A 26,496-nucleotide genomic window follows, 5' to 3' on the forward strand; every position below is an offset into this window, starting at 1 on the left:
CTGCACAGCAGGAACATGCCTTCTCAGCTTCCTGGGAGAAGTCCGAAGTTTATAAATACACTTGTAGCTACTCCGATCCCAGTGAACTCTGGGTTGTCCCACTTCTGAGTATGGGTACTTGAAAAAAAAATTCAAACTTCAAGGGAAAATGTGTCAATGCTAACTTCTCATTTCCATTGGTCAAACCTCGAACACTTTGGTGTTTCACTTCTTGGAAATTAAGCCATTTCCACTTATCAACAAAAGCCATCAGTTGGTTTCTGTTTTTAAACAGGGGCAGGGAAGTGCATGTACAATGCTGGGCAGACGTTTCTGGGTCCTGACTCACGCAGTGAGTGCTCCCTGAGGGTGGTGGACAATGTGGGCGTGGTTGTCGTTCCCTCGCTGAGTGCAGGGCATGGCTGGAGGGACTGATGTGACGGGAATCACGATAAAGCGTGACGAGCCTCAAATGATAGGGGAGGTCACGGTGTCACCGGAACACACAGCGGGGACACCTGACCTAATCGGTGGGGCTGGGGAGGCCTCCTGGAGGAAGTGACCTTGAAGTGAAAACCAACAGAGGGGAAGGCTGTCACCTGTATTAGGTGAGGGTGGCCAGAGACAAGGCTGTCACTCCTGGCGCTTGGCAGGTAGGGTGGGGCCCGTGGGGCGCTTCTCGGGAGTCTTGATATTTCAGGACACTGAGGTTGCTTCCCCAGCCCAGAACGTCCAAAGCCCGATGGAGACAGCATGTGGTCAGCTACGTTCTCCTCTGGTCCCCTCGTGGTTTTGCCAGGTCAGCTAAGATTGGAATGATCATGGCAGAACCTTGTTCTGCCTGTGAAGAGAGCACCCTCCGAAGCAAGGAACCTCTGTGGTTACGGAGAGCGACACTTCCGGTTTTCAGAATACAGTCCGGGTGGGGTGACACACAGGTCACTAAGCAGCTATTTACATGGTGAGGGGAAGGTCATTGGCGTCACTTAATATCTCTTCTTCCTTCTCCCTTCCCTCTTCCTTCTCCCCACCTTAGAGCAGGGATGATTGTGTTTTTGCATTACTTCCTGTTACCAGTAATAAAACAATCAAATTTCCATTGGATTTGGTCTGAGTGGAAAGTCTGAGTCCTAAAAGAAGCTCTTCCCAAGGAGACCTGAAGGAGAACCCTTGACTTCATGGGGCCTCCACGAGTGGGGTCACCCTACAAGTGACCCTTGGACATGAGGACGCTTAAATCAAGGTGGTGTAGCAGACAGAGCAGGTGCTGGTATCACTGAGTGGCCTTGAGTGTGACCTGTTGGGCTCCAGGGGTCCCATCGGTCAGGTGAGAGAGTAGGACTGCTGCTCTCCAGGATCCTGCTGGTGTACAAATGCCCGGAATCCTTGATGGCAGATACAGGAATCGCATCAGGTTTGGCTCATAGAACTTTGTAGCCACCAGAGAGGTGCTGAGGCAGGTGTTACATAGAACCCAGGGACAGGGAGGCCTGGCTTGGACCATCAACTATAAAATAGCTGCAGCTCCCAAACTGGAAGAATGGCAGCGTGTATCTTCGCACTAAAAAGGCCCTTGGAATAGACCAATGGTGCCAACTGATTTGCCCCATGGAGCCTGGGAAACTCAGGAACCCTTATTAAATAAATAGAACTAGCTCCTCCTCTTGGCAGAGGCACATCAGGGGGCCTGTGAACCACACAGCTCCCAGCCTGCAAGGGCAAGGATCTGCCCAGGAGTCCTTCTGTGTGGGGATCATGTGGGGGCCCTGTCTGTTCTCTCTGCCTGTTGTATCCCCACCACGAGTGGGTGCATGACTACTCCGGGTCCCCCCACCCTGTTCAGCTGGGCTGGAAGATGATGCCTCAGTTCTCTGAGGGCCTTCTGGGTCTCCCCCAAGGGAAGTTCTTGTATTCCGCGAAGTTCATATTTAAAGCGAGACCATCCTAAATATTCTACCCAGATATCTTGAAAATCTTTGTGTGTAACAATGACAGAAACTTTGCTTTCTAGAAGAGAAACCACATTTGAGTTTCATTTTCAATACTATTTTGTATAAGAGCAAGGTCACAGCTCGTTTTTGAATGATTGTATCTCTTGGTCTTCTATGTACCCATTTGCTTTTATAGAGCTACCATGAGGAAATGGTAGTTTTAGGGTCATAATCAGGAACAAGGGTACAAGCATCAGATTTCTGGGTTCAAATCTCAGCTCTACTACTTGCTGTGTGTTAGCTACCTTTGGTAAATTAATCCATTCCAGTTTATCATCAAGAAAATGGGAAGAAGAGTATTAGGTTATTGTGATGCACGAAAACTGCTTAGCACATAATAATGTTTGATAAAGGGGAACTACTATTATGTCTGAGGTACATTTTTATTATTAGCTGCATTACTTTGACTAGTAAGTGTATTCAGGGCTCAGCCACAACAAAGAAATTGCTCCCAAGCGAACTCAACAGAGTAGCTTGCCTTTCCTGGGTTCGGTGGAGTGAGGAGTCAGACGGAGAACAGCTGCTGGTAGCGGTCCTACCCACATTTCTGCCCCTCATCCTGCCAGGGCGTCTTGCTGGTTACGAGTGTGACATTGATGGATGCCACGGAAGTGAATGTCTCTAAGTCTCTAATTTCACTGTGCTGACACAAGCTTAGAGTAAAAAGACCCCTTTTAAATAATAAGTGGCACTTGAACAAAAGTTTAAATTGTCCTTTTTGATGCTGAAGTTCCTCCAGATTCCAGATTTGCTGAAGAGACTGACTGGTCTGTGGTGATCAGTGATCCTCGGTGGCGGCTGCCCAAGTTCAAAGATGGACCCCACCATTAACCAGCCGTAGGACCTTGGGGAAATTGGCCCGCCTTTTTGCTACAGTTTCCTCATTTGTGAAATGGGAATGATCAGCAGTACATCTACCTTCTGGGTTGTGTGAGGACTCAGTGAGATAATCCATCTTGAACACTTTGCCCTCAAGATAAGATGGTATTAGCAACCATTTCTGTTTTTATTGTTAATGGTGCTTGTGTTCTCTTCACAGACAGAGGTTGTAATGGATGCTGTCCATAAACAAAGGAGCCTACAGTTCAAGAAAACCATGGATGTGAGTTTCACTTTATTGCCCTTTTCCAAAATCCTGTGTTGTGTTTGAGCATATCCCTACTTAAATAACATTTCAACATTATTTATTAGTGCAGTGATTTTTTTTTAAATGAGTTGACTTTCCTTCTTTCTAAGGCCTTGGAGATATTGAGGATGAAACTAGATAGTGGTAACAATGGTATTTTCTTTGTGCTAACCTGGAAAAGTATATAGCAAGTTAATTTAAATATTTCAAGCCAAGACAAGAAATTATATATGCCATATCATGCCATTTATCTTGTTGGATTTGAGCTTTCTCCCTGTGACTATTCTGAATCTTGATTTCTTAACTCATTTTATTGAGTGACTCCTTTCTGTTTTAAGATATCTGCTAATTGTAAAAGCCTTTTTATTTTAAAAAATCTTAACAGGACAGAGCTAAGACAGCTTGCTAGGGACCTCATACTTGCTTTTCATGAATCTGTTAACTTTGGATACAATGAATTCTGATATTATAACATCTGTGGCTCCATCTTTGCCCAGAAGTATCATCATGATATTCTATGACTATGATGTGATATTTTGTGACCTAGTTAAAAAAGAAAAAATCACCAATGTTAATGCCAATATGCAGTCTGTTCTCTGCCATTTTTTCCTTTGATGCAAATCACCTCCAAAGCAATTGATAAACAGAGAATGATGTCAGTTAAATGCAGAAATTGTGTTGATCGATATGTGATTGTTCCCAGACCTTTTATGTTTTGAACAACCTTGGCCAAGCTTTCTCTCAATGAAAGAGAAAGCCTTATTCAGATATAATTTTAAAACTATTTCCTTGCCATACATTTGGAGCTACATAAGTGTTATAATTTTGCTTCAGCTGTCAAAAATAATTTAGAAAACTCAAGAGAAGGAAAAAACTATTTTATTTACCCATTTTTTGCTTACTGTGTTTTTTTCCTTCTGATGTTCTAAGTTTTCTTCTAATTTTCTTTAGGTAACTCCCTTTAGCTTTCGGTCAGGATAGGTCTACTAGTGACAAATACACTCAGTTTTCCTTCATATGAAGATACCATGATTTCACTTTAATTCTTAAAGGATATTTTCACTGGCTATAAGATTATGTTGACAGTTCCTTTCTTTCAGTACTTGAAAAATGCTGTACTACTTCCTCATGACCTCCTGAATAACTGAGTAAAAATGACACCATAAAATAAAACAATTCACTGTCAATCAAATTGATTTTTCCTTTTGTTTTTAGTTTTCACAAGTTTACCCATGTGTTTTGTTATGGATTTGTTTGGGTTTATCTTGCTTGGAATTTGAATCAGCTCCTTAAATCCATCTGTTGCCAAATTTGGAAAGAAATTTTGAAAATTATTTCTTTGAGAACTTTTTCCACCCACCCTCTTTCTCTCCTGGGATTCTAAGGATGTGAGTGTTAGATCTTTTTTTAAATAGTGCCAAAGGTCCTTGTGTCTCTGTTCACTTTTTTCTACCTATTTTCTCTTTCTTGTTCAGATTAGGTAATTTATATTGTTCTATCTTCCAGCTCACCACTTCTTCCTTCTGTCTCTTCCCTTCTCTTCTTAAGCCCATCCACTGAGTTTTAAAATTTCAATTATTAGCCTTGGGTGATGTGGCTCAACAGATTGAGCACTGGCCTTCGAACCAAAAGGTTGCCGTGTTCAGTTCCCAGGCAGGGTACTTGCTTGGGTTGTGGGCAGGGTCCCCAGTTGGGGGCCGGCATGTGAGGGGCAAAACCAACTAATGTTTCTCTCCCTCTCTTTCTCCCTCCTTTCCCTGATCTTTAAAAATAAATAAATACAATCTAAAAAAAATTTAGTTCTTACATTTTGTCAATTATAAAATTTCCATTTGGTTCTACATAGCTTCTATTTCTTTGCTGATATTTTCTATTTCTTTACAAGGCACTATACTTTTATTTGTTTCAACTGTGTTTGTAATTGCCCACTGAGCGTTTTTATGATGGCTGCTTTAAAATCTGTCAGATAATTCTAACATCTCTGTCATCTTGGTTTTGGCATGTATTGATGGTCTTTCTCATCCATTTTGAGATCTTCTTGGTTCTTCATATGACGAGTGATACCCCATTGATTGTGGAAATGTAGGTGGAAATGTGGAAATGTTAGAAGACTGTGGGTCTTTTTTAAGCCTTCTGTTTTAGCTGGCTTCTTTTGACACCATTCCATCAAGGGAGGTGAAGTGCTGCCTCATTCATTGTTGCTGCCTGGGGGTAAAACTCTAAGTACCCACAGGATGGGTGTGGCCTTATTACCACTTGGAGGTGGTTAAAATCCTGAATCTTCGCTGGACCTCCTCTGACAGCACCCCAGCAGGGAAGGGTGGAAGTCCAGGTTCCCTACCTAGTTTCCACTGGCATTGCATGTGGGGCTTTGATGACTTCCAGTGAAATGAAAGTCCCAGTTCCCTATTTGGCCTTCTCTGACACTGCCCGCACGTGGAAGTTGGGCACTTCCTTATAGTTTCATGAGGGTGGAGGTCTAGACTCCACGCTTGGCCTTTGCTGGTTGTGGGGGTGGAGCCACAGTTTTTTGGTGTGGTGTTTGGCTGCAGTAGAAGTAGTTTTTCCTTAAGAAGTCTGTCCTGCTAGGCTGCTTATTTTCTGGTCTTTTGGCTAGAGAGAGCAAAGTGTTGTTGGGACTTTTTTTTTTGGTCAATATCCATTGGCATTGCTTGGTCGCTTCCTTCTTTGGCTCAGTCTGTGATATGTGAGGCTACAGGAAAACCCAGGGTGCTCACTTCTGGGTTGCTCTTGTGAGACCAAGGTCATTAGCCAGTCTGCCTTTCCCAGGGTCTTACATAACCCTTTAAAGAAAGTATTTTGTGATATTTTCAGCCGTAAATATGATCATAGCACATTAATCTTATGCTAAGAATATAAGACTCTGTCTTTAGGAAATCAACAAAGGTATGAACTTGTTCAGTACTTATAATGAAGATTGTAAATGATTTAGTGGCCAAAAAATGGAAAGATTGATTTTGTAACCCTTAAAAATATGTTTATGAGCACTATGTAGCAACAGAGAAAAAATGGTTAATATGTCATATTAAAAAATAATGCAGATAGAGAAGGATTGATCACTGACAACATTAACTTCTAAGACTTCTCTAGAGTGAAGGCAAAAATGTGTCATCTTATCCATGGCTTTAAGACAGATGACTAATGGGAAAATACTTGTGACTTATACAGCCAGTTAGTATTCCTATTCTAGACTGAGCTCTTAAAAACCAACTAAAATAAAAAATGCTCCAGTGGAATAGTAGGTAAAAGACATGCTGTAGAAAGGACATACCACCTTAGCAGTAATGAAATAAATAGAAGTAAAACAACAATATGCCAGCATTCTCACCTCTAGCATTAGAAAAGGTTAAAAGATTGTCTAAACTTGGTGTTGGTGAGAATACACTTTTGGTAGGAGTATAAATTTGCTCAGCTTTTTCCGAGGGAGGTCTGATGTGTACATACTGTTTTACCAAACAATTATACTTCTAGGAATTTGACTTGTATGGATAAATTCACACTATCCAGAATAAGGTCAGAATATTTTTATGTCACAAAAAATGGAAAATAAGATAAATGTCGACCATAGAGTTGGTAAAAAAATTATGGTGTGTGTTTATTTACAACTATTAAAAGTGTTCAGCAATAGAGCCTGTGCTTGATACAGAGACGTGTCTATAACGTACTGTTGCAAAAGAAAATTATTGCATGAATATCTTAGGTACTTGTAATAATGAAAAGTTACAAACTTTTATTTCTATGTATGTGTAGCATAAAGAGAGAGTTGTAAGGCTGTTTACTGAAAGGTTAACCCCAACTGAATTGTGAGGGATGCTGAGAAATCTAGGGAAGCATATGGAATATTTAATGAGCACAAACCATCTCTGCAAGAGTCTTCAATCTTTTGGATTTTTTTTTTTTTGGTTACCACTTTTACTTCTTAGCTAACTGATTCACATCTTTTCTTTGTTTACACAAGCCAAAACTTTGGTTCAGTAGTTGAAACAGAAAATTAATTGGTTCACTACCAAAGTTTTGTGAACTGTTTCCATACTACTGGCCTGCCTTTATTTTTTTTTAAAGGATTTTACTTATTTATTTTTAGAGCGAGGGGAAGGGAGGGAGAGAGACAGGGAGAGAAACATCAGCATGAGAGAGAAACATCAATCGGTTGCCTCTCATATGCGCCCCATCCGTCCGGGGACCCAACCCCGCCACCCAGGCATGTGCCCTGATCGGGAGTCCAACCAACAACCCTTTGCTTTGTGGGACAACATCCAACCAACTGAGTTACACCAGTTGGGGCTACTAGCCTACTTTTAAATGAGCTAAAACAGAATTCTTTAAATTGAAAAGGAACATGCCCATTCTTAAGCAACAGATATGATTGATGCCACTGTCCAGTGTGCAATGGTGAGGCACATTCGAATATTGAAAAAGCATAATTATAATTACCATGACCAAGGAATTGAACCTACGTTCTCAGGATTGTGAATGTTGGATTACATATTTCATAGTTACATAGGTCTTTTGATTTTTTTTTCATCTGAAATGCCATCTTTTGCTCTGGTCAGCTTTTAAAGCTCACGTAACACTTTGCCGAATAGGACTTATTATTTCCTTGATCAGGCTGCCACTGCATACATACTTTGGCAAAGGGCTAGAGAGATCTACCAAAGGCCGATAAGAAAGAGTGTCTGTCTTCTGAGTGGCCACATTCCAGTGGTGATGGCAGCCCTGTCCAGGGCGCCCTGTCTTCCGCTGGACTTGGCAGGCTGCGTGGCTGCTTTTCAGGGCTGTGTTCTGCTCACCTAATGTGGTCCTCTTTTGGCGCATGACAACCAAGGCAAAGAAGACCTACGAGCAGAAATGCCGAGACAAAGATGACGCAGAGCAGGCTGTCCACCGCAGTGCCAACCTGGTCAACCCGAAGCAACAAGAAAAGGTACCCGGGAGGGCTGATTAGCTGAAACATCTGAGATTTGCTATATTAAGCTAAAACCAATTAATAATCTTAATTTAAAATAGACCTGCACCCTAAGCTTCTGGCAGTATCTTTCCTTAGGCTTTGGGGATCCTCTGAACCAGAAAAACCCTTGTCACGTTTTGGGGGTGGTGGAAGAGCTCGGGAAAAGAAGCTGTGGGGGAGGGAATGGGGTGATAAGTCGGGGGGGAGAGGTCTGTTTTTTTTTTTTTTTTCATCTTTCTTCAAACTCAACTCATGTATTCTTTGGAGCCAGGCTGCCCCCTGCTTGGGTGTATTATAAATTTAATTTTATAAAATCTGGGTATAAGATTGCCAGCAATCCGAAGGCAGAGGTATGCCTTTAGGATGACCTAGGGCAAGATGCTTGGTGGATACTTTTCAATGGCGGTAAGATTGGAAGGCAAGGTGACTGATTTACTCACGAGGGAAACAGAAGACTTGCACTGGCACTTGTCTCTTCACCGTCATTGTCTGTAGGTCTGCTTTGCCTATGGAATCCTGGCCCAGCATGACTGAGCCCCTGTTCTCTTTTGTCCCCGCAGCTTTTTGTGAAACTGGCATCTGCGAAGACGGCACTCGAGGACTCTGGTGAGGGGGCTCCCAGGGGCAGAGGTGGGGTGGGGGGGGGTTGTGTTGGGGCTTACGTTATCCTAAATCTGCCCGACAAAGGTAGTTTGGTACACCTTACAATGTAGACTGTAAGGATGTACAATCAGATTTCAGGAAGGAGAAACAGGGAGGAAGCGAGGAAGGGAGGGAGGGAGGGAAGGGAAGGGAAGGGAAATTGCATGGAAGCAAAGGAGGCCGCAGTTTCTGGCCCCTGCCTGCTTAGTCTGGCGGCTTCGTATGTATAGAGTGGTGATGGCAGAGCCATATGGCAGCTGCTTTTTAATCAGGGGCTCACTCTTTTTTTTGGAACATTTATTTTAAAAGTCCGTTTCAGCCCAGATTAACTCTTATCTGCTATGAAAGAAACAACCAAGTGGCAAAGGCTTGTCACCATTGAAATCTAAGATCCAAACCAGGTGTTTGCAAAGGCTTTGAACTCCCAGAGTATCCTGCAAAAAATAAACCTCTCACGACCACTTAGGAAGTCTCTAAGTCCCAAGCTAAAGTAACTTGGTGCCCTTGAGGGCCCGAGGTAGTTCTCAGAATCTCTCATGGGATAATTTTCCTGAAAAGGGGTGGAAGCTGTTGAGGTCTAATTAGACGAAGAACATCCTGGCCAGGGTGTCTTGCCTGCTTTCACTTCTCCTTCCTTGGATCATTTCCTGCTAATCGTTTGGTTCAGTTCTTATTTCACGAAGGTACTATGAGAGTGAAAGATGTAATTATGGCCCTGCAACACTCAGAGCTCACGGAGTCATATGAGCTCACTGCGAGTTTCACTTGCCCTCCGGGATGAGCCTGAGGGGTGGGTCTGCAATCTGCCCCCCTGAATCCTCCATTTCTGAATCCAAGCCCCTCTCCACCATTGCAGACAAGACATATATGATACAGGTCAATACGCTGGATAAGATCCGAGAAGAGTGGCAGAGCGAGCACATCAAGGCCTGCGAGGTAACCAGAAGTGGGAGTTGCCAGGGGCAGGGGAGGGGGGGCAGTCCTCCTTGTTTTTCCCTGAACCTCATTTTCTGTCTCCTCCCTGTCCTGACCGCGCTGTCCAACTCTGTTTGAGGTTTACCTCTAATGCTCAGTTAGCACAGGCATGAAACAGATGAATCTGTTAACTGTTAATTAAGTAATTACCTTCAGGGGGCTCACCTGTACTAGGTATGGGCTAAGGAAAATGCAGACAGCAGGTGAGCAGGCTTTAGAATATGTTACCCCCCTAATACCTTTGATTTCACCATTGTTCCCCTTCATTTTCAGTACATGATATCATTTACAATTTCCTGGGAACTTCCTCAATTTTCTGCCACCCTCTCTACACATGTTCTTATCAGTGGTTCTCAAAGCGATGTCCCAAGACCTGTAGCATTAGCATCACCTGGGAACTTGTCAGAGACTCATGTTCTCAGACCAACTCCACATCTGTTGGGTCAGAAATTCTGGGAGTGGGCCCAGTAACCTCTGTGTGATTTTGGTGTGATTCAAACAAGGAACTACCGGCCTACTCATACCCCTTCCCCTCTTTCCTCCTGATACAGTACAAAAGGGGCTGCTCCTGTCCTATCAAAATCTTCTCTGCCCACCTGGCCTTGGGATCGCATGCAACTGCCTTTCCCCCATTGCCCTGTGCACAGCAGCTCCCTTTCATGGGGTGTTCTTCCCTTATTGTGTACACAAACTCGGCTCATTTGTGGCATTAACAACTAGCAGCTATTGCTTCCCATCTGCTACCCGCTCCTCTCTTTTCAGCCAGGCTTCTTGAAGGAGCTGTCTGCACACCCTCCTTGCCCCTGCCTGCCCCAGCCTGCTGTGTGTGGGGCTTGCTCTCCTGCCTCTGCTCTCTCAGAGGAAGCAGCGATCCCCTTAGTGTGAAGTCCAGTGGACCTTTGCAGTTTCTAATCTTATTTGACTTGTCTTTACTAGATGATACTGTGGGTCACTGTCTCCCTCCTAAAACACTCTTTCTGCTTTACTTCCTTATCTCCACACACTCATGGAAATGCCTGGAGTAAAGCCATTTCTATAAGGTTTCAGAACATGTAAAAGAATACGATATACATCTTATGGATACATACATATTATAAAAACCTGCATGGGAATGATAACATTTAGGACAATGGTTATCTCTGGGGAAGCAGGAAGGTGACAGAGATTGGGGAAAGCACACAGGAGCTTTAACAGAATCAAAAGGAAATGTGGGAAAAATCTTTGACAAAGCTGGGTGGCGGCGGGGGGGTACATGGGAATTCACTATACCATTCTCTCTACTCTTGTGTATGTGTGAAATTTTACATTATAAAAAGTTTTAAAATGTAATATGCTTGTATTCAATACTTTCAAAAATACATTAATATATAACATTCACTGTTGAATAGAATAGCATCTACTTTATAGAATAGCTTGATTTTCCAAAAGTTGATATTTGCTTGTTTATATAAAAAAACTGTTGTTTAGGCAGTAACTTAAAAAACTTTTAGTTGAGACAAATTTCAAACATACAAAGATGAGAAGACAAGCGCAAGGACTCCCCTGTACTCATCAACTAGCATCCACAGTTATGACCATCTTCCCAATTGAATTCGTTCATTGCTGTGTGTGTGGGTTGGGGAGCAGGGTTTTGAACTGGAGGCTCTGGCCGGCTGCCTCAGTGGACATGCCCCTAAGGAAGCTGGTAAATGCGAGCTGGAATTCAGGACAGAACCTGGGTGTCTGGGCTCATCATCGCCTCTTACCCTCAGAATTGTATCCCCTTCTGTTTGTGTGAATCCCATATTAGAATCCACTTGCATTCTTTGCCTGCTGTAAGAGTTTATGAGCTTCCTTGATGGTGAGAGGAATACCCTAAATGGACCATAAACTCGCATAATTGAAGGGTGACACTGTTTCTTAAGACATAGCCAGTCTAGACAAATGGCCTCTTCCTCTGCATATATACTTATGTATGGTTATGTTTCTCTAGGTGTTTGAAGCTCAAGAATATGAACGAATAAACTTCTTTCGGAACGCATTGTGGTCACACATGAATCACCTGTCGAAACAATGTGTCACCAGCGATGACGTAAGTCAGAGGCATCTGTGGAGGATTCATGAGAGTGGAAGGAGCTGTAGACGTTTATTAGTTCTCCCCTCTCATCTGAGGCCCAGAGAGGTACAGAGACTTGCCGAGGGCCACACAGTTGATAGAAGGACCCAGATAAGCACCTAACCTGCCTGGCTCCTGGTCTAGTTTACCACCGTGCTTTTCTCTTTAAGAAATTCAGAGCAGGAGGACAGAGAGGGAGACTCCAAAACAGTTCAATTTATGGACTACAGAGTTGTTGCAGCATGAATGTGAGTCCCAGAGGGTCGGTCACTCCAGGACAGCACCAAGAACTAGCAGACTGGCCCATGGCCAGGCTAGTGGTTACTCCAGGGTTCAAGAGTTACTTTGTTGGCATTCCTGGGACCATTATCCAGGTTTAATTTGTGCACAGCAATCCTTGTGGCGTTCCTGGGTCCCAGAGGGACCAGAATAAGTCATCACAGTCTTCTTTGCTAAGAAATAGCCACCCTTACTTAGATGAGACATTCACTCTAGAAGAACAATTAAGCACCAAGAAAACCTGTAGGATTGAATGGAAGAACTTGTGTCCAAGTGATTGTCTCTGTGTTTGTGTGTGGCCTTGGTCTTGGGACTTGGTATCTATTTACTTTACTTTTAATGAGCCGTGTCACCTGTGTTACGGTCCCCCTCTACCTTGATGTCTCTTCTTTTTGTCAGATGTATGAACAAGTCCGCAAGAGTTTAGAAATGTGCAGCATTGAGAAGGACATCGAGTACTTTGTGACTCAACGGAAAACGGGACAGACTCCACCAGGTGAGTGGAGTGGTGAGCAGGGGTCGGTTTATGTAAGTGACCCTATTAGCCTTTCTTGTCGTGTGTTGTTGACAGTAGAAGATACCTGCCAGTTCATGTTTCATTTCTTGATGATTCCCCTAGCACCCGTCATGTATGAGAATTTCTACTGCCCCCAGAAGAATGCAGCCCCACAAGGAAAGGCTACAGGGCCGAACTTGCCAAGGTAATGACCAGCTTTCTTTCACATGCAGAAAAATACTTTTAATAAACATTATTTATCATTGGTGTTCTAAGACATTACAATGGAAACATAGCTACCACTGCATTTTGCTTGGGGAGGTTGCTAGATTTTTGGAAATAGCGATTTTAGGACAAATGTGAAATGGATTTTACTGGTCCGAGTTTGAGGGGGACATTATCACTATCATGCCTGGGTATGGATGTTATTTCTCACGCGTGAGTCCTATACCTTCCTTGCAGCCCATGGAGAGCAGGAGTCAGCAAACTCTGATCTACCCGTTTTGATAGGGCCTGTGAGTATGTTAATGGTTGGGAAAAAAATGGAAAGAATACTATCTTGTGAAGTGAAAATTACATGAAATTCAAATTTCAGTGTTTGTATATGAAGTTGTATTAAAACGTGACCACGCTCCTTTTTTTACTTTCTATCTGTGGCTGCTGTCATACTGGTGTTGACTGGAGTCACAGCAGACGTGCTATGTGGCCAGCAAGCCTCAGTCATTCACCAGGTGGCTCTTCACAGAAAAGTTTGCTGCCCCTGACATAAAGGAGCCTGAGAGAAGAGCAACTTTCATTTTATATACAGCCACCTTGAAGTCTAGGCTGTTGAATTTTCAGTCCAGTTATTAGAAAGATAATGGGGTGTTTGGTGGGGAAGGCATGATCATCACCAGTGTTTAAGAATGCCAGGCCCTGGCTGGCATAGCTCAGTGGATTGAGCCCAGTCTGTGAACCAAAGTGTTGCAGGTTCGATTCCCAGTCAGGGCACATGCCTGGGTTGCAGGCCATGACCCCCAGCAACCGCACATTGATGTTTCCCTCTCTCTCTCTATCGCTATCTCCCTCCCTTCCCTCTCTAAAAATAAATTAAAAAATAAAATCTTAAAAAAAAAAAAGAATGCCAGGCACTGTTCAGAACAGCTCTTATGAATTAGCTCTTTTAATCCTCACACTGAGGTAGGAGCTGTTGCACTTCCCATTTTGCGTGTGAACGTGCGATGTACAAGGAGATCAGGAAATCTTGCCCACGCAGCTGAGACGTCCCCATTGCCAGTCAGGGTTGGGGGGGGAGGGCTCTGTGCTCCCTACCACGTGCATCTCGCTCCTCAGTGCAACAGGATGTCTGCAGGCCTTTGGCCTCATCCAAACTTTTTTTAAGATTTTATGTATTTATTTATTTTTAGAGAGAAGGGAAGGGAGGGAGAGAAACATCAATGTGTGGTTGCCTCTCACTCAACCCCCACTGGGGACCTTGCCTACAATCCAGGCATGTGCCCTGACTAGGAATCGAACCAGCGACCCTTTTGTTCGCAGGCCAGCACTCAGTCCACTTGGCCATACCAGCAGCCACACCAGCCAGGGCCATCAGAATTTTCCTTGACCCTCCAACACAGAAACCAGATCTGATGGGAGTACAATATGCTTGTTGTATAATGTGGACAATTAGAAAAACAAGAACTTTTCTGAAAGATTTTGGTTTTCATTTCTTACAGGAGAGGGCCTCTTCCGATTCCTAAAAGTTTACCAGGTATGCTGCCGAGGAAGACTTATGGGAATGCTTAAATCAGGCTTGCTTTAAGGTGGAGTAGCTAGAATTTTGAAATCAAGGGAAAGAAGGGAATAGACAGAATCAAATTCCCGAAAGAACGTCTATAGAGTCTTACTATAGTACTGTGTGTCACGGAGTGGATACTGGTCATTTGTATCTATGTTATAGCTATCCAGGAGAACTTAGCTCCTGGAGTACCAAAGGAACTTCTTGTAAGTCAGTCTTACCTAAGAGATTATTTCATCTTGGACCATGAGAACAGAAGAACTGAGATATAGTTTCCTTTGGATTACGCAGAAATATAATTTATAGAAGGCGTAGCTGTCTAGAACCCTGTAACTTAATACTGCCTGTTTTGTGCATTGCCCATCACTGGGTCTTTCAGTAATCACTAGTCTCTTTTTTTTTCTGTAAACTGCTACCATACCTTGGGAGAACCACGCATTTTAGCATTTTTGTTAGTTCTTTGGGTAATAATAAAATCCTCGAGGGCAGGCCCTTTGTTTTTTCTGTATGACTCACCATACCTAATACAGTGCTGGGCACATAATAGTTCTCGACGATGATTTGAGTAAAAGAAAGATCTACCTAACTAGGTTCGAGGGAATGAGGGAAGACACGGCTATTGCTGCATTTAGCAACTTAGCAAAAATTTAGTGACTGAAAATTGGCGGCTGGAATGACATCTTCGAACAATATAAAGATTTACATTATTTTACTTCTCGTTGCCTTGGGATTACTTGACAATGTGGGACTTATTTCTTGTCCATAATTGAAGATGACTTTACCATTGGTGCTGCTATCTGGGCATGGATGAGAAAGGACAAAGAAATCATAATAGGGATTTCCAGAATATTCTCTGGTTTGTAGTCATGACTACCAGTTGTAGGTTTTGTTGCTGGATACATTTTCTTACAAAAGGGCAGCCTCTAGAACCTCTGAGTGGAGTGCCCTGATTTGAAAGGGCTGAGACCTTAGGAACGAATGTCAGCTTCATGTTGCTCTGTGTCCCTGTGCAGATGACCCGGATTATTCTTTGATCGATGGCTACAGTTTGATCTACCAGTGACAGCGATGGTAAGAGCCTTCCATTTTCATGTCATCAGGTTGCATTTGGACTGGGGATAGTGTTTTCGAAGCCTTGGGTGCTTCTCTATAACACCACTGAAGCCCCCGAAGCCTTGCATCAGGCTGGGGTGCTGGTGGGCGTGGTCTTCCTATGGGATGCCTTCTCTGGATCCCGCCACCGAAACAGGACTGGAGACCATTCCACACCTATTTGAATGAGAGTATTTTTCCTTCACTAACTAGTCTGCAACTCTTTACCTTACTCTCATGAGACTCTTCTGTCACTGTTACCCACCTACATTAAAGGCAATGCTCGTAATCACTTGTGGACTGCCTGAATACATGAAAACAAATTTTGATTGATAATAAATTTAGCTAATTCTAGGGAAAAAAGTAAGGGCAATGTTCAAAAACAAAACATACCTGATCCTCCCTTCTTCATCCCCCAAAGGGGAAAAGTCAAGTAAAAAGAAGTCAGTAGAAATAAGGCAAATGATATTACACTCACCAGACACACAAGGGCATCACAGGGCTCCTCCTGCACCAGATTGCTACTGCTCTGAGCTCGCAAACCACACAGATTCCTAGAGTGGACCTACTGGGCCAACCACGGCTGCACACACGATGCTTACTCTTTGGCATTTGAGTACTTGCAACATGCTCCAAGTCACTATCGGTCTTCACAAATGTTGAGGAATGTCTCTGAAGCCAACATAGCAATACTAAAAGAAACTCTTCCCAAAATATAATTCTGTTAACACAGTCAGGCATATCTGGGGGTATGACAATATATACATATCGTCTGATGTGCATGGAAGGTCTGAAAGGATATATCCCCACGCAGGTAATCGTTTTCTTTTTGTTTGCCCATGTGTTCTAATTTGCCTGCAATGAAAATGGATTACTTCTTTAATTAAAAACTTTTAAAGAATCTATCCTCTTGCGTACTTCTGGTCTTAATCTGTGTTCCTGGGGGTGACAGGAGAGGCAGAGAGGATACAGGAAGTCATAATGGAAGCAGAACAGCGTCTCTCCCACCATTTCTGGTTTTGTGTCAGTGACATTCGCTGTCACTTACGAAACAAAACGGGTTTTTAGCAGTGCTCCATGATGCTTTCCCTTCGGTGTGCTATACCACCAGCAGTGCCTGGAAGCGAGCCCATCAAACAATGCTTGTCTTCAGCCCCCTAAAAACACCTACTCTGTGACTTCTAGCCATTTAGCTAGATAGGACGAAAACTATGTTGTCTTGAGTAGGTTTTAGATTTTATTTATTTATTTTTAGAGAGAGGGGAAGGGATAGAGTGCCTAACCAGCCAGTATTATTTATATTTAAATGTAAGTCTTTTTTTTTAAGATTTTATTTATTTATTTTTAGAGAGGGAAGGGAGGGAGAAAGAGAAAGAGAGAGAAACATCAATGTGTGGTTGCTGGGGGTCATGGCCTGCAACCCAGGTATGTCCCCTGACTGGGAATCGAACCTGTGACACTTTGGTTCGCAGCCCGCGCTCAATCCTTTGAGCTACGCCAGCCAGGGCTTAAATGTAAGTCTTTAAATTGCTCAGGAAGTGTGTTTAATATTTAAGGAACTTTGCTGTAGAAGACATTGGAAATTGAAGACATAATAAAATACCCCATCCTCTAACTACATATAACTTCCTGACATACAAAGTGTAGTCTTTACAACCAGGCGTCATTTCCTCATTTTGTAAGCCTCCACATTTCTCATGGAAAGACACCAGGCCCATGTTAGAGGTGGAGCGGCAGTGTGGAAAAATCAATGACCTGGGAGCCAGAGGCAGAACTGGCTCTGGACACCTGGATGGGGGCTTTGGGCAGGGCCATGGCAGCTCCAAGAGTTTTGTTTTTATTTTTAACTTTGTTCTTTCAGCCCTCCCCAGTTTGCAGAAAGCATATATTCTACTTGCTTAATAATAGCATTTGACCCCAAAACTCTAGTTCCTCTGAGCCCAAGAATCTGCTGGAACGAGCATGTTTACTTAAGTCATATCATTTCACTGGGGTTCATTCGCGTCCACATCAGCTCAGTGAGTAGGAATTCAGTGTATAGATGTATAATTGACTGGTGTAAGAGAATTTTAAAGATGGGAGTCTACCTTAGTTAGTAACTTCATAAGCAACTTAAAACAACATTTAAAATAGTTTGAAAGAACCTTTGAAATTGAAATTTAAATAGGAAGTTTAGGAATCTGCAGTTTGTCTGACAGTCATTTATTCTAGCTGCTATTCTTGTTTTTAATTCTAACATGTTTAGGCAAAGAGAGATTATAACATTTTTGCATTCTTTTAAAATTTTTCTTTTTTTTATTGCTTTCTTTTTATTTTTTTTATTTTTAAATTACGGTTGTACCATATTAAATTAGTCTCAGGTGTACAACGTTGTGATTAGACATTTATATAACTTTGGAAGTGATCGCCTTGATAAGTCTAGTACCTGTCTGACACCATCCATGGTTATTCCAATGTCATCAACTATATCTCTACACTGTACTTCACACTCCCCTGCCTGTGCTGTAACTACCAGTCTGTACCTCTAAATCCCTTCACCGTTTTCATCCATCTTTCAATTCTCAATTTTCTTTTGTTTTTTTTTTTTATTGAATTGATAGGGTGACATTGGTTAATAAAATTATATGGGCTTCGGGTATACAATTCTATAGTCCATCATCTGTACATTCCATTGTGTGTTCACCACTCCAAGTCAAGTCTTTTCTAAATTTCATTTTTCAACTGCAGTTTACGCTCTGTATTATTTTGTATTAGTTTCAGGCACACAGCATAGTGGTTAGACAGTCACACGCTTTACAGAGCGTGCCCCCTGATATTTCAAGCACCACCTGACATCATACCTAGTTATTACAACCTTAGTGACTGTATCCTCTGTGCTGTGCTTTACATCCCCAAGGCAGGTGATCACTTTTGAATTTGAAAATATGTGTATCAAAAAATATGAATATATATGTTATTCACCATCAAACAACAGATGCTACTATCACATTCCATTTTTCTTCATCACTTGGAATACCATTTCTCACCATGTGCTTTCCGTGGCCAAACACACTTATTCGTGTTGAATAAAATCTCAGTGTAGGAGCAGGGTGCTGATGTGAATGGTTAATTCAAATGAAATTTCTTTGTTATTCTTTCAGGTCACAGAGCCTTTTCTGGCTGGTGCTTCTGTGGCAGGGAAGGAGGCACTCAGCGCAGCCGAGTCTGTGGAACTTGTGTCCATCATGAAGACTTTGAAGTGAACCCTTGCTGTAATTTTTTGATATTTTAAGTTTATGGTAAACATTTAGTTTAACTTAAGCTAGTAGAGTTCTGCAGTTTCCAAATGAAGTTTACAGGTCGGCCCAGACTCAAGAATGATCCCTTCTCAATCAGTTACTAAAGTTGTGAGTGCATTGTTTTCTACTTGATCCAGAACAGTCTCTGGATTGGGCACCTTGACTCTTGGGGGACGGGAACAGGGATGGCTGGAGAGGAGGCTGAGCCATCCCCCACGCAAGAAGCCCCTCTGGCTTTGCGTGCTCTGGCATTTCCACAGTGACACACTGTCAGTGGTGCATGATTTACAATGACCTTTCTTTTTGACTGGAAGACTCAGAGGCCATCTGATCATGCTTTCTCATTTTGCAGACGAGGAAATGAGACCCAGAAGTGTGAAATCAGTTTCCTTACTGTTGTCCCGGCTGGTTCTGGACACAGCAGAACTCGAGTGCGAGCTCATCCCGCATCACTGTTCTTCTAACCCTTCCTGAGGCTGTGATGCTCTGGATGAAATTTGAGACACCAACTGTTTTTGCTGGCATCTTTTAAACTGGGAAAACAACCAGGGTTTAAATGTCAGATTTATTTTTATACGGTTCAGTGTGTGTACTGAACTCCACAACACCGCCTTTAATTTAATGAGGAAGCATCGATGGTAAAATATACTATTATTTCACACACCACTAAGCAAGTCGGGTAGGGGAGAGTTATCAGTTAACTTGTAACAGTTAGTGGCCAAGCCCATTTGAATTTCAGATGCTAAAGCATGCAAAAAAAAAAAAAAAAAAAAAAAGAAAGAAAGAAAGAAAGAAAAAGAAAAGGAAGGAAGGAAGGGGAACATCATCGATAAAATATAGTATTTTTACCCTATTCCTCATGAGAAACTTAGAGTTACAAAGCCAGACCTCAGTCCTGGGTCTTCACAGAGAATCTTGCCCTTCCTAGATCCTGGAATCTTTAAAGCATCACCCTTACCCTTTCACAAAAATTGGGGTCTTCCCTTTGTCACCCATAAACTGCGGGGGGATTATGTGCCTTTTGTACAGTATCCACATGCTGAGAAAGCACGTCATTTTAGGTAACGACAAGCTAGAATAGCACTGGTACTCATTCGGCGTGTCGTAAAATTCTGTTACACAAAGCAAATATTTTCCTCTCCTGTCCTGTACAATAGCTTTCCCAGAACTGGGGGCAAATTGACCGAAAGAAGACTCTTTTCCCTCTTTTAACGTAAGGCGCTAACGAAAGTGGCAGCTTCTTGTCATGACAGGAAACTTGCAACAGTTGGATATCCTTTTGAGAAACTGAAGTTTGCAAAGGGCCACGGACTTCCCCAAATGAACAGTCTCAGGAAATTTTCCTTTGGACTCAGAACATTCTATTTCTAAGTGCTTTATTTATTGTTAGCAGTTCCTTGGGGACTTCATCTTTCTCTCTATTAATGTAAAAGTGTTTTATGATCTGAAAATATTTGTATTTTAATTGCTGTTTCAGTTCAATATGAAGTAAAATAAAGGTTCTCAGTGATTTGGGATTTAGTTTGCCTGTTTGTGTTAACCATGTCACTCTCCCAAGCACCGTGTGACCCTTTGTCACATTCGCTATTGTCAGACTCCAGAAGGACAAGCTGCTATGGCGGGAACCCAGCTGGGCACTGGCAGCATGCCCCTTCCTACGAATCCTTCAGGTGCCAGCCTTGAGGTCACTTCCTCAGGGACTCCCACTTCTGTATCCTTCCCCTTCCTACACTTTTCTTGTTATTACATAATTCACTCTTGTTGTTACGTAATTCGCTCTCATTCAAGGTTGGGCTACCCCCATAGACTTTAACCTCTGTGAGGGCAGGGCCCCTCTCTGTCCGCTTTCCAGCCGTATCCTGAGCACCTGACACACGGTAGTAAATATGGAAGAATCAGTGACCTAGAAGAGAGCATAGAGAAGCAACCAGCCGAGAGAGGAATAAGGAGTGTAAAGCCAGTCAAATAAGTATACTCGTTACATTCAGTAAATGTGAGCTACTGTGCCCACTCTTGGTATCTTGATTTGGGTTCCACCTGGAGCAGACCCCGCAATAAGGATTTTAGCGCAGGCACTTTTTCCTGGGGTTGGTGGGGGGTTGATCCGTGAAAGCACCAGTAAAAAAAAATAGCATGTGTTATCAAGGAAGTTACCACAGCGGGCAAGTGTGGTCTAAGCCTGTTGGGGACTCCTGGGAGGGACAGGCACCTCAGAGAGCTCACCTGAGGGGAGGGGCTGGGATAGTCACTCACCAATTCCCCTCTATTGCAGGTAGAGGGCTGCTCCTAGGAGGCATTTCCTGACATTTCTGGCCTGCTGTGAACTCTGGCTGAGCCAGTTCCAGCAGCCGCAGGGGATCCTCAGGCAGTTGGAAGTTGGGCTGTGCGTAGTGTAAGGAGGTGACAGGTACAGAGGGGATCTGGATGGGGCGCTGACAGTGTTGACCCCTACGTGGCCCAGATGCACCTATGCCCACATGGAGTGGTGCACTCCATCCTGTCACCACCTCAAGTCCCAGTTTCCAGACTACACACACACACACACACACACCAGGAAGTTTAATAGCATAAGCTCTAGTCCTGTTGCCACAGATGGTTATGAGTTCATAAGTGATATTCATTATCTTCTTGCTCTACTGCCCTCTTATGGAGTAAATTATGTCCCTTTGAATTCTTATGTTAAAGGACCCAACCCTTAGTGCCTCCGAATGGGAATGTTGTTGGAAATAGGGCCTTTAGTGAGGTAATTAAATTGAAGTAAGGCTGTTGGGGTGGGGCCCTAATCCAGTCTTACTGGTGTCCTTATAGGAAGAGGAAGAGAAACCAGGGGTGTGAGGGCACAAAGGGACAAGCATGTCAAGAGGCATCAGGAGGGTGGTCATCAAGAAGGCAGCTGTCTTCTTGGAGAGAGACCTCAGAGGAAACCGACCCTGCCAGCACCTCGATCTTGGACTTCCAGCCTCCAGAACTTCAGGAAAATTCATTTCGATAATTTAAGCCACCCAGTCTGTGGCGTTCTGCTATGGCAGCCCTAGCAAGTTAGCACACAGACACATTTTAGGCTCCTTTCACACTTGGCATGTCTTCTTTCTGCTTGTCTAGGTTGCTTGAGTGGTGGGGTAACCTAGACCCTCATCGCTAAGGGGTCTTAATCCCTGGTTGTCAGGCTCTTGTCAGACTTTGTCGACAGAAATTGCCAATGTACATTTAACACCAGGCATGGTAATACCAAGAGGCATCCCAGTGAAAGTACTGAGTTCCAGACATCGTCCTCCCTGCCCTCCTTCCTCATAGTAATTGCCTACTCCTGCCGGGTAGTTACTGCTTCCTTTGCTTGCTAGTCTGTTGGCATGAAGACCCCCAAATGACCAAGCATCAGCCATAGTTTTACTGGAATCCTTTCTATGTCCCCTGGTAGGTGTAACCCCTGCTGACCCCCTAAAGTTAGGTGCTCTAGTCCAGCAGAGACTAACGTTGAAAGGACGGGAACACAAATTCCCCCGGTGGGTCAATGTGAGCTACAGTGACAGAGGCCATGCCTACCTCTTGGATTCCAGACCTGTGTTTTCTACCTGTGGGAGTCAGAACATACAGTACCCTATTGTGACCATATGTGCCCCATATTCCTCACCTGTAAGACCAGCATCCCCACCCTGCAAAGGTGCTCTCATGTTGCTGCACCTTTAAGAGGCCATTCCAATATTCCATCAGGGCCATAGTTTCAATGAACTGTGGTGTTTAGGAGACAAAGTGCAGTCAGTGAACACTTGTTATGCTGCCTTCATTGTAAAGTGAAGCTCTTGGTATAAGGCATGAGTTCTCAGCTAATATCGCTTTCAAGGGGGTGAAGATTAGTTTTTGATGGGCAAAACAACTCTTCTGGGCATACAGCACAGATACAGTGTATCTGTGGTATTAAAATTTTGTGGGAGTGGCAATTAGGAAAAATGTCTAAAAAGACATTAGGGGAGTGGTAATAAAAATTTGATAAGCACTTGTCAAAGGGACTGTTACGTGAAATTTCATAGTGATATAGACCCATGGCCTTTGCATAGTGTTGCCGGCCAAGCCACTATGGGCAGAAAGGGAGGATCCATCCTAGGGATCAACCCCAAGGAGATGGATCTCTGTCCCTCCCAGAGTGGAAGGAGTTTGATGAAATCAATTTGCCAACAAATGGGTGGTTGGTTTCCTTGAGGGATGGCAACAAATTAGGGCTCGGCCTCTGAGGCTAATTGTTCAGACATCCAGCAGCAGCCACTCGGTCAGGCCTGGTGAGTGGGAGCTGCTCTAGAGTTTCATCCCTGCCACTGCAGCTACTCTGTCTGCGAGCCCAGTGAGGAAGCCCGGAGGCAGCCAAGGACAGAGGCTGGCTGGACTCCACAGGATGAATCATCCTAACCACCTGGTTGTTTTGTACCTCCTTTGGTGGATACTTTCATGTGAGCACTAACATAAGACACAAATGTTTGACCTTTATGCCTATTCTTGTCTACTAATCTTATCTCTTGATTAACCAGTCACATCATGTGTCACTGCCCAGGAGTCTTTGTATATACTTACCTTGGGCTGTGCCTCCTCTCACACAAGGCTGACGACCAGCTGTGTTACCTGACACACCGCCCACTGGGAGTACTTCTCTTCACCACTGTTTTCCACAGTCACTCCTGACTGGGGCTGTAGTGTGGTGGCAGTCCACACACAGACTAATTAACATAGAGAGCTGATCTATCTTTGAACCAGACCTGAGTTTGTTTGTTCTCCATCAGTTGGGTTGAAGGAACCTATGTGGCCACAGGTATGAGCTGAATAGGCAATATGCATTGCCTATTTGTGTGATGTATTCGGCTTTGACTTTCGGGGTTTGCCCCACCGGCCCAGAATGTCCCATTTCCATTGTACGGTAGATTGCTGACATGCTGGCTTGATTCAGCTGTCTGAGGAAAGCTAAAATATTTTACTCACAACATTATTTCAAACATTTCCTGTTCATACTTCTTTTATATTTTAATAAAATGTACCTCTTTAAAGGAAACCATGGAGGTTTTCTGGCATTTCTTATTAGTCCCCGGTGACAGGAACTTATACTTTCCTTCAGGGCACCAACAGCAGTTGATAACAACCAATCAGGACTTCGTATCTCTCAAATGCTAGCAATACTGAATAAGCCCGTCCCCCTGAATCTTATCTTAATGCACCCCAGATGAGGCCTCTAATAATTGTGATGCTTTAAGCTCAGAGTTTCTCACCATTCTGCTCCCATAAACAGTGAGACCCTTGTTACCACCTAACTGGGAAGGAATCCAATTCCAGCAACCCACTCTGGCATGTGAGTACCGTTTCCAGTACTCTCTTAGTGTGGGTTACCCACAGAGGGAGGCCCAGAGACAAGAACTTGAGATCAAGTTGTTTATTTGGAAAGTGAATCCAGTGGACACCAGTATTAAAATAGGAAGCAAAAAAGGAAAGAGAAGGAAGTGAATAAACTGTGTTGTCAACCAGGTTTCCACTGTGGGAAAGGAGGTGACTCGCCCCGGGGGGTTTTTGGAAACAGCACAGAATGCATGTGTCAGCGGAGTGCTTCCACCTAGCAGGAGAGGGAGCTGGGCATTTGTACCAGCTTGCTAAAGCTGCTGGAATAACCACAAACTGGGCGGCTTAAATAATGGAAGTTCATTGCCTCACAGTTGGGAGTTCCAAAATCAAGGTGTCAGCAGGGTTGGTTCCTCCGGAGGACCGTGAAGGAGGGATCTGTTCCTGGCCTCTCTCCCTGCCTTCTGTGTGTCTGTGTCAAAATCCCCCCTTTCTCTAAGGACACCAGCTGTATTGGATGAGGGCCTACCCTTATGACCTCATTTTGACTTGATTACCCCATGCAAAGACCCTGTTTCCAAATGAAGTCCCATTCAGAAATACTGAGGGTTAGGACTTCAACATACACCATTTACGGGATGCAGTTCAACCTATAACTATTTACATGCCGACTCCCATGTCCCTGGTTGAGGGTTGCTTTCAGTTCAGGGCAGTGTGTTAGTTCCCTGGCACTTTCAGCCCATCATACACGTGGCCAAGTGAGCTCTGAGGCTCAGAGGTCCTACCTGTTGGGATTTGGGTCTGTATACTCAAAACTAAGTGTGCAGAGGACACAAGTGGGGCACCAACAGCATCTGATGCTTTGGGAGTACAAATTATTGCTTCTAGGACCCACTTAAACTTTTTTTCTTAGTAGGTAAGATTATGAAAGGGAGAATCATAGGAAAAAGACAAGCTTTACATGTTTTTCTTCCTGTGGAAACCAAAGTCTATTAACAGAAGAGATCCCCTCTATACAAGAGTCTTAAAAAAATGTAGTCTGGATATTTTTGGTGATTACTTGCACTGTCAGCTAATTGTCTCAAGAAACTGAAATAATTTAGAAGTAACATGATTTTTAATAATGTAAAAATTCATTTAGTAAGCATGAATGATGACATAATGCCTCCTACAGAATGATGTAGAGCAGGGGTCCCCAACGTCCGGGCTGCAGACCGGTACCGGTCCAGGCCTGTTAGGAACCGGGCCGCACAGCAGGAGGTGAGCTAGAATGTAATGCACATGAATTGTTCTGAAACCATCGCCCCCACCCCAGTCCATGGAAAAATTGCCTTCCATGCAACTTATTCCTGGTGCCAAAAAAGGTTGCAGACCGCTGATGCAGAGGAAGTAATTAACTATAAAATGAATGACTTCTTGGAAATCCTGTTGCAGGAGATTTCATCATTGCAGAGTCGCCACCAGATGGCAATAGAGATTCTGGAATCCAATTTTGTGAGCAAGTGGAAGAAACTTCCACTCGGACTCCTTCCCAAGTTCATCAGCATTCACTGAATCCCTTTGGACAAGCCCTGTTCCTGATGCTGGCTGACATAGGAATCCTGGCCATATTACACTTTGGGGTGCAATAATATAATATGTGAATTATACCCCTTCCCTGACTGCCTTTTTTTGCTTGTTTTTAATTGATTAGGATTTTTCTGAGATTAAAAACTATTTTAAATTCTGAAAATTGGGTCCGAGAGGAAACAATGCCGCTTGCTCCACCCAGGAATCTATAGTAGCAAAACCCTCGCTGCTAATTAGGTCACTAATTAACACTGCTTGCTACCAGTGATTTTTAAAAATATATTTTAAATTTATTTTCAGAGAGAGGGGAAGGGACAGAGATGAGACATTGATGTGTGAGAGAAACATCAATCTATTGCCTTCTTCCTCTTGCACACCCCTAACTGAGGACCTGGCCTGCAACCCAGGCTTGTATCCTGACCTGGAATTGAACCAGCGACCTTCCATTTTCAGGCTGGTGATCAATTTACTGAGCCACATAAGCTGGGGATCAAAGTGATTTTTTTTAAAAGAGTGACTGCAGAAAGCATTTACTGATAGAAAAGACACTTGTCATTTTTTTTCAAAATTAATCTTTTAAATTATTTAAAAATCTTCAGTGTATGCAAGCCATACTCATTTTATTCTTCCTTTTCAAATGTGGCTATTTTATTTTTTAAAAGTTTTAAAATTATATTTTATTGATTATACTATTACAGGTGTACTAATTTTTCCCCCTTTGCCCCCCTCTGCCCAGCACCCCTCACTTCCTCAGGCAATCCCCACACCAGTGTCTATGTCCATGGGTCATGCATATAAGTTCTTTGGCTATCCATTTTCTGTACTCCACACCCCCATGGCTATTCTGTAACTACCTATTTGTAATTCTTTTTTTCCATGTTTAAAATTTTAAAAAATTTTTGTATTTTTTTAACT

At 43.3% G+C, this 26,496-nt stretch overlaps 1 protein-coding gene across 1 annotated transcript in view; it reads left to right on the forward strand.

Annotated features, from left to right (window-relative positions):
- Nucleotides 1-20,216, forward strand: part of PSTPIP2 (proline-serine-threonine phosphatase interacting protein 2) — a 67,488-nt gene extending 47,272 nt beyond the window's left edge. The window contains exons 6-15 of the mRNA XM_036009093.1: nucleotides 3,010-3,072; nucleotides 7,943-8,041; nucleotides 8,626-8,671; nucleotides 9,564-9,643; nucleotides 11,655-11,753; nucleotides 12,456-12,552; nucleotides 12,676-12,757; nucleotides 14,268-14,302; nucleotides 15,343-15,400; nucleotides 18,562-20,216. Of these exons, the coding sequence (XP_035864986.1) occupies nucleotides 3,010-3,072; nucleotides 7,943-8,041; nucleotides 8,626-8,671; nucleotides 9,564-9,643; nucleotides 11,655-11,753; nucleotides 12,456-12,552; nucleotides 12,676-12,757; nucleotides 14,268-14,302; nucleotides 15,343-15,392 (651 nt within the window). The 3' untranslated portion in view covers nucleotides 15,393-15,400; nucleotides 18,562-20,216. The remainder of the gene's footprint in view (nucleotides 1-3,009; nucleotides 3,073-7,942; nucleotides 8,042-8,625; nucleotides 8,672-9,563; nucleotides 9,644-11,654; nucleotides 11,754-12,455; nucleotides 12,553-12,675; nucleotides 12,758-14,267; nucleotides 14,303-15,342; nucleotides 15,401-18,561) is intronic.
- The last annotated feature ends 6,280 nt before the right edge of the window (nucleotides 20,217-26,496 follow it).

Source organism: Phyllostomus discolor, chromosome 9 (genome assembly GCF_004126475.2).
Source record: "Phyllostomus discolor isolate MPI-MPIP mPhyDis1 chromosome 9, mPhyDis1.pri.v3, whole genome shotgun sequence".
NCBI lineage: Eukaryota > Metazoa > Chordata > Mammalia > Chiroptera > Phyllostomidae > Phyllostomus > Phyllostomus discolor.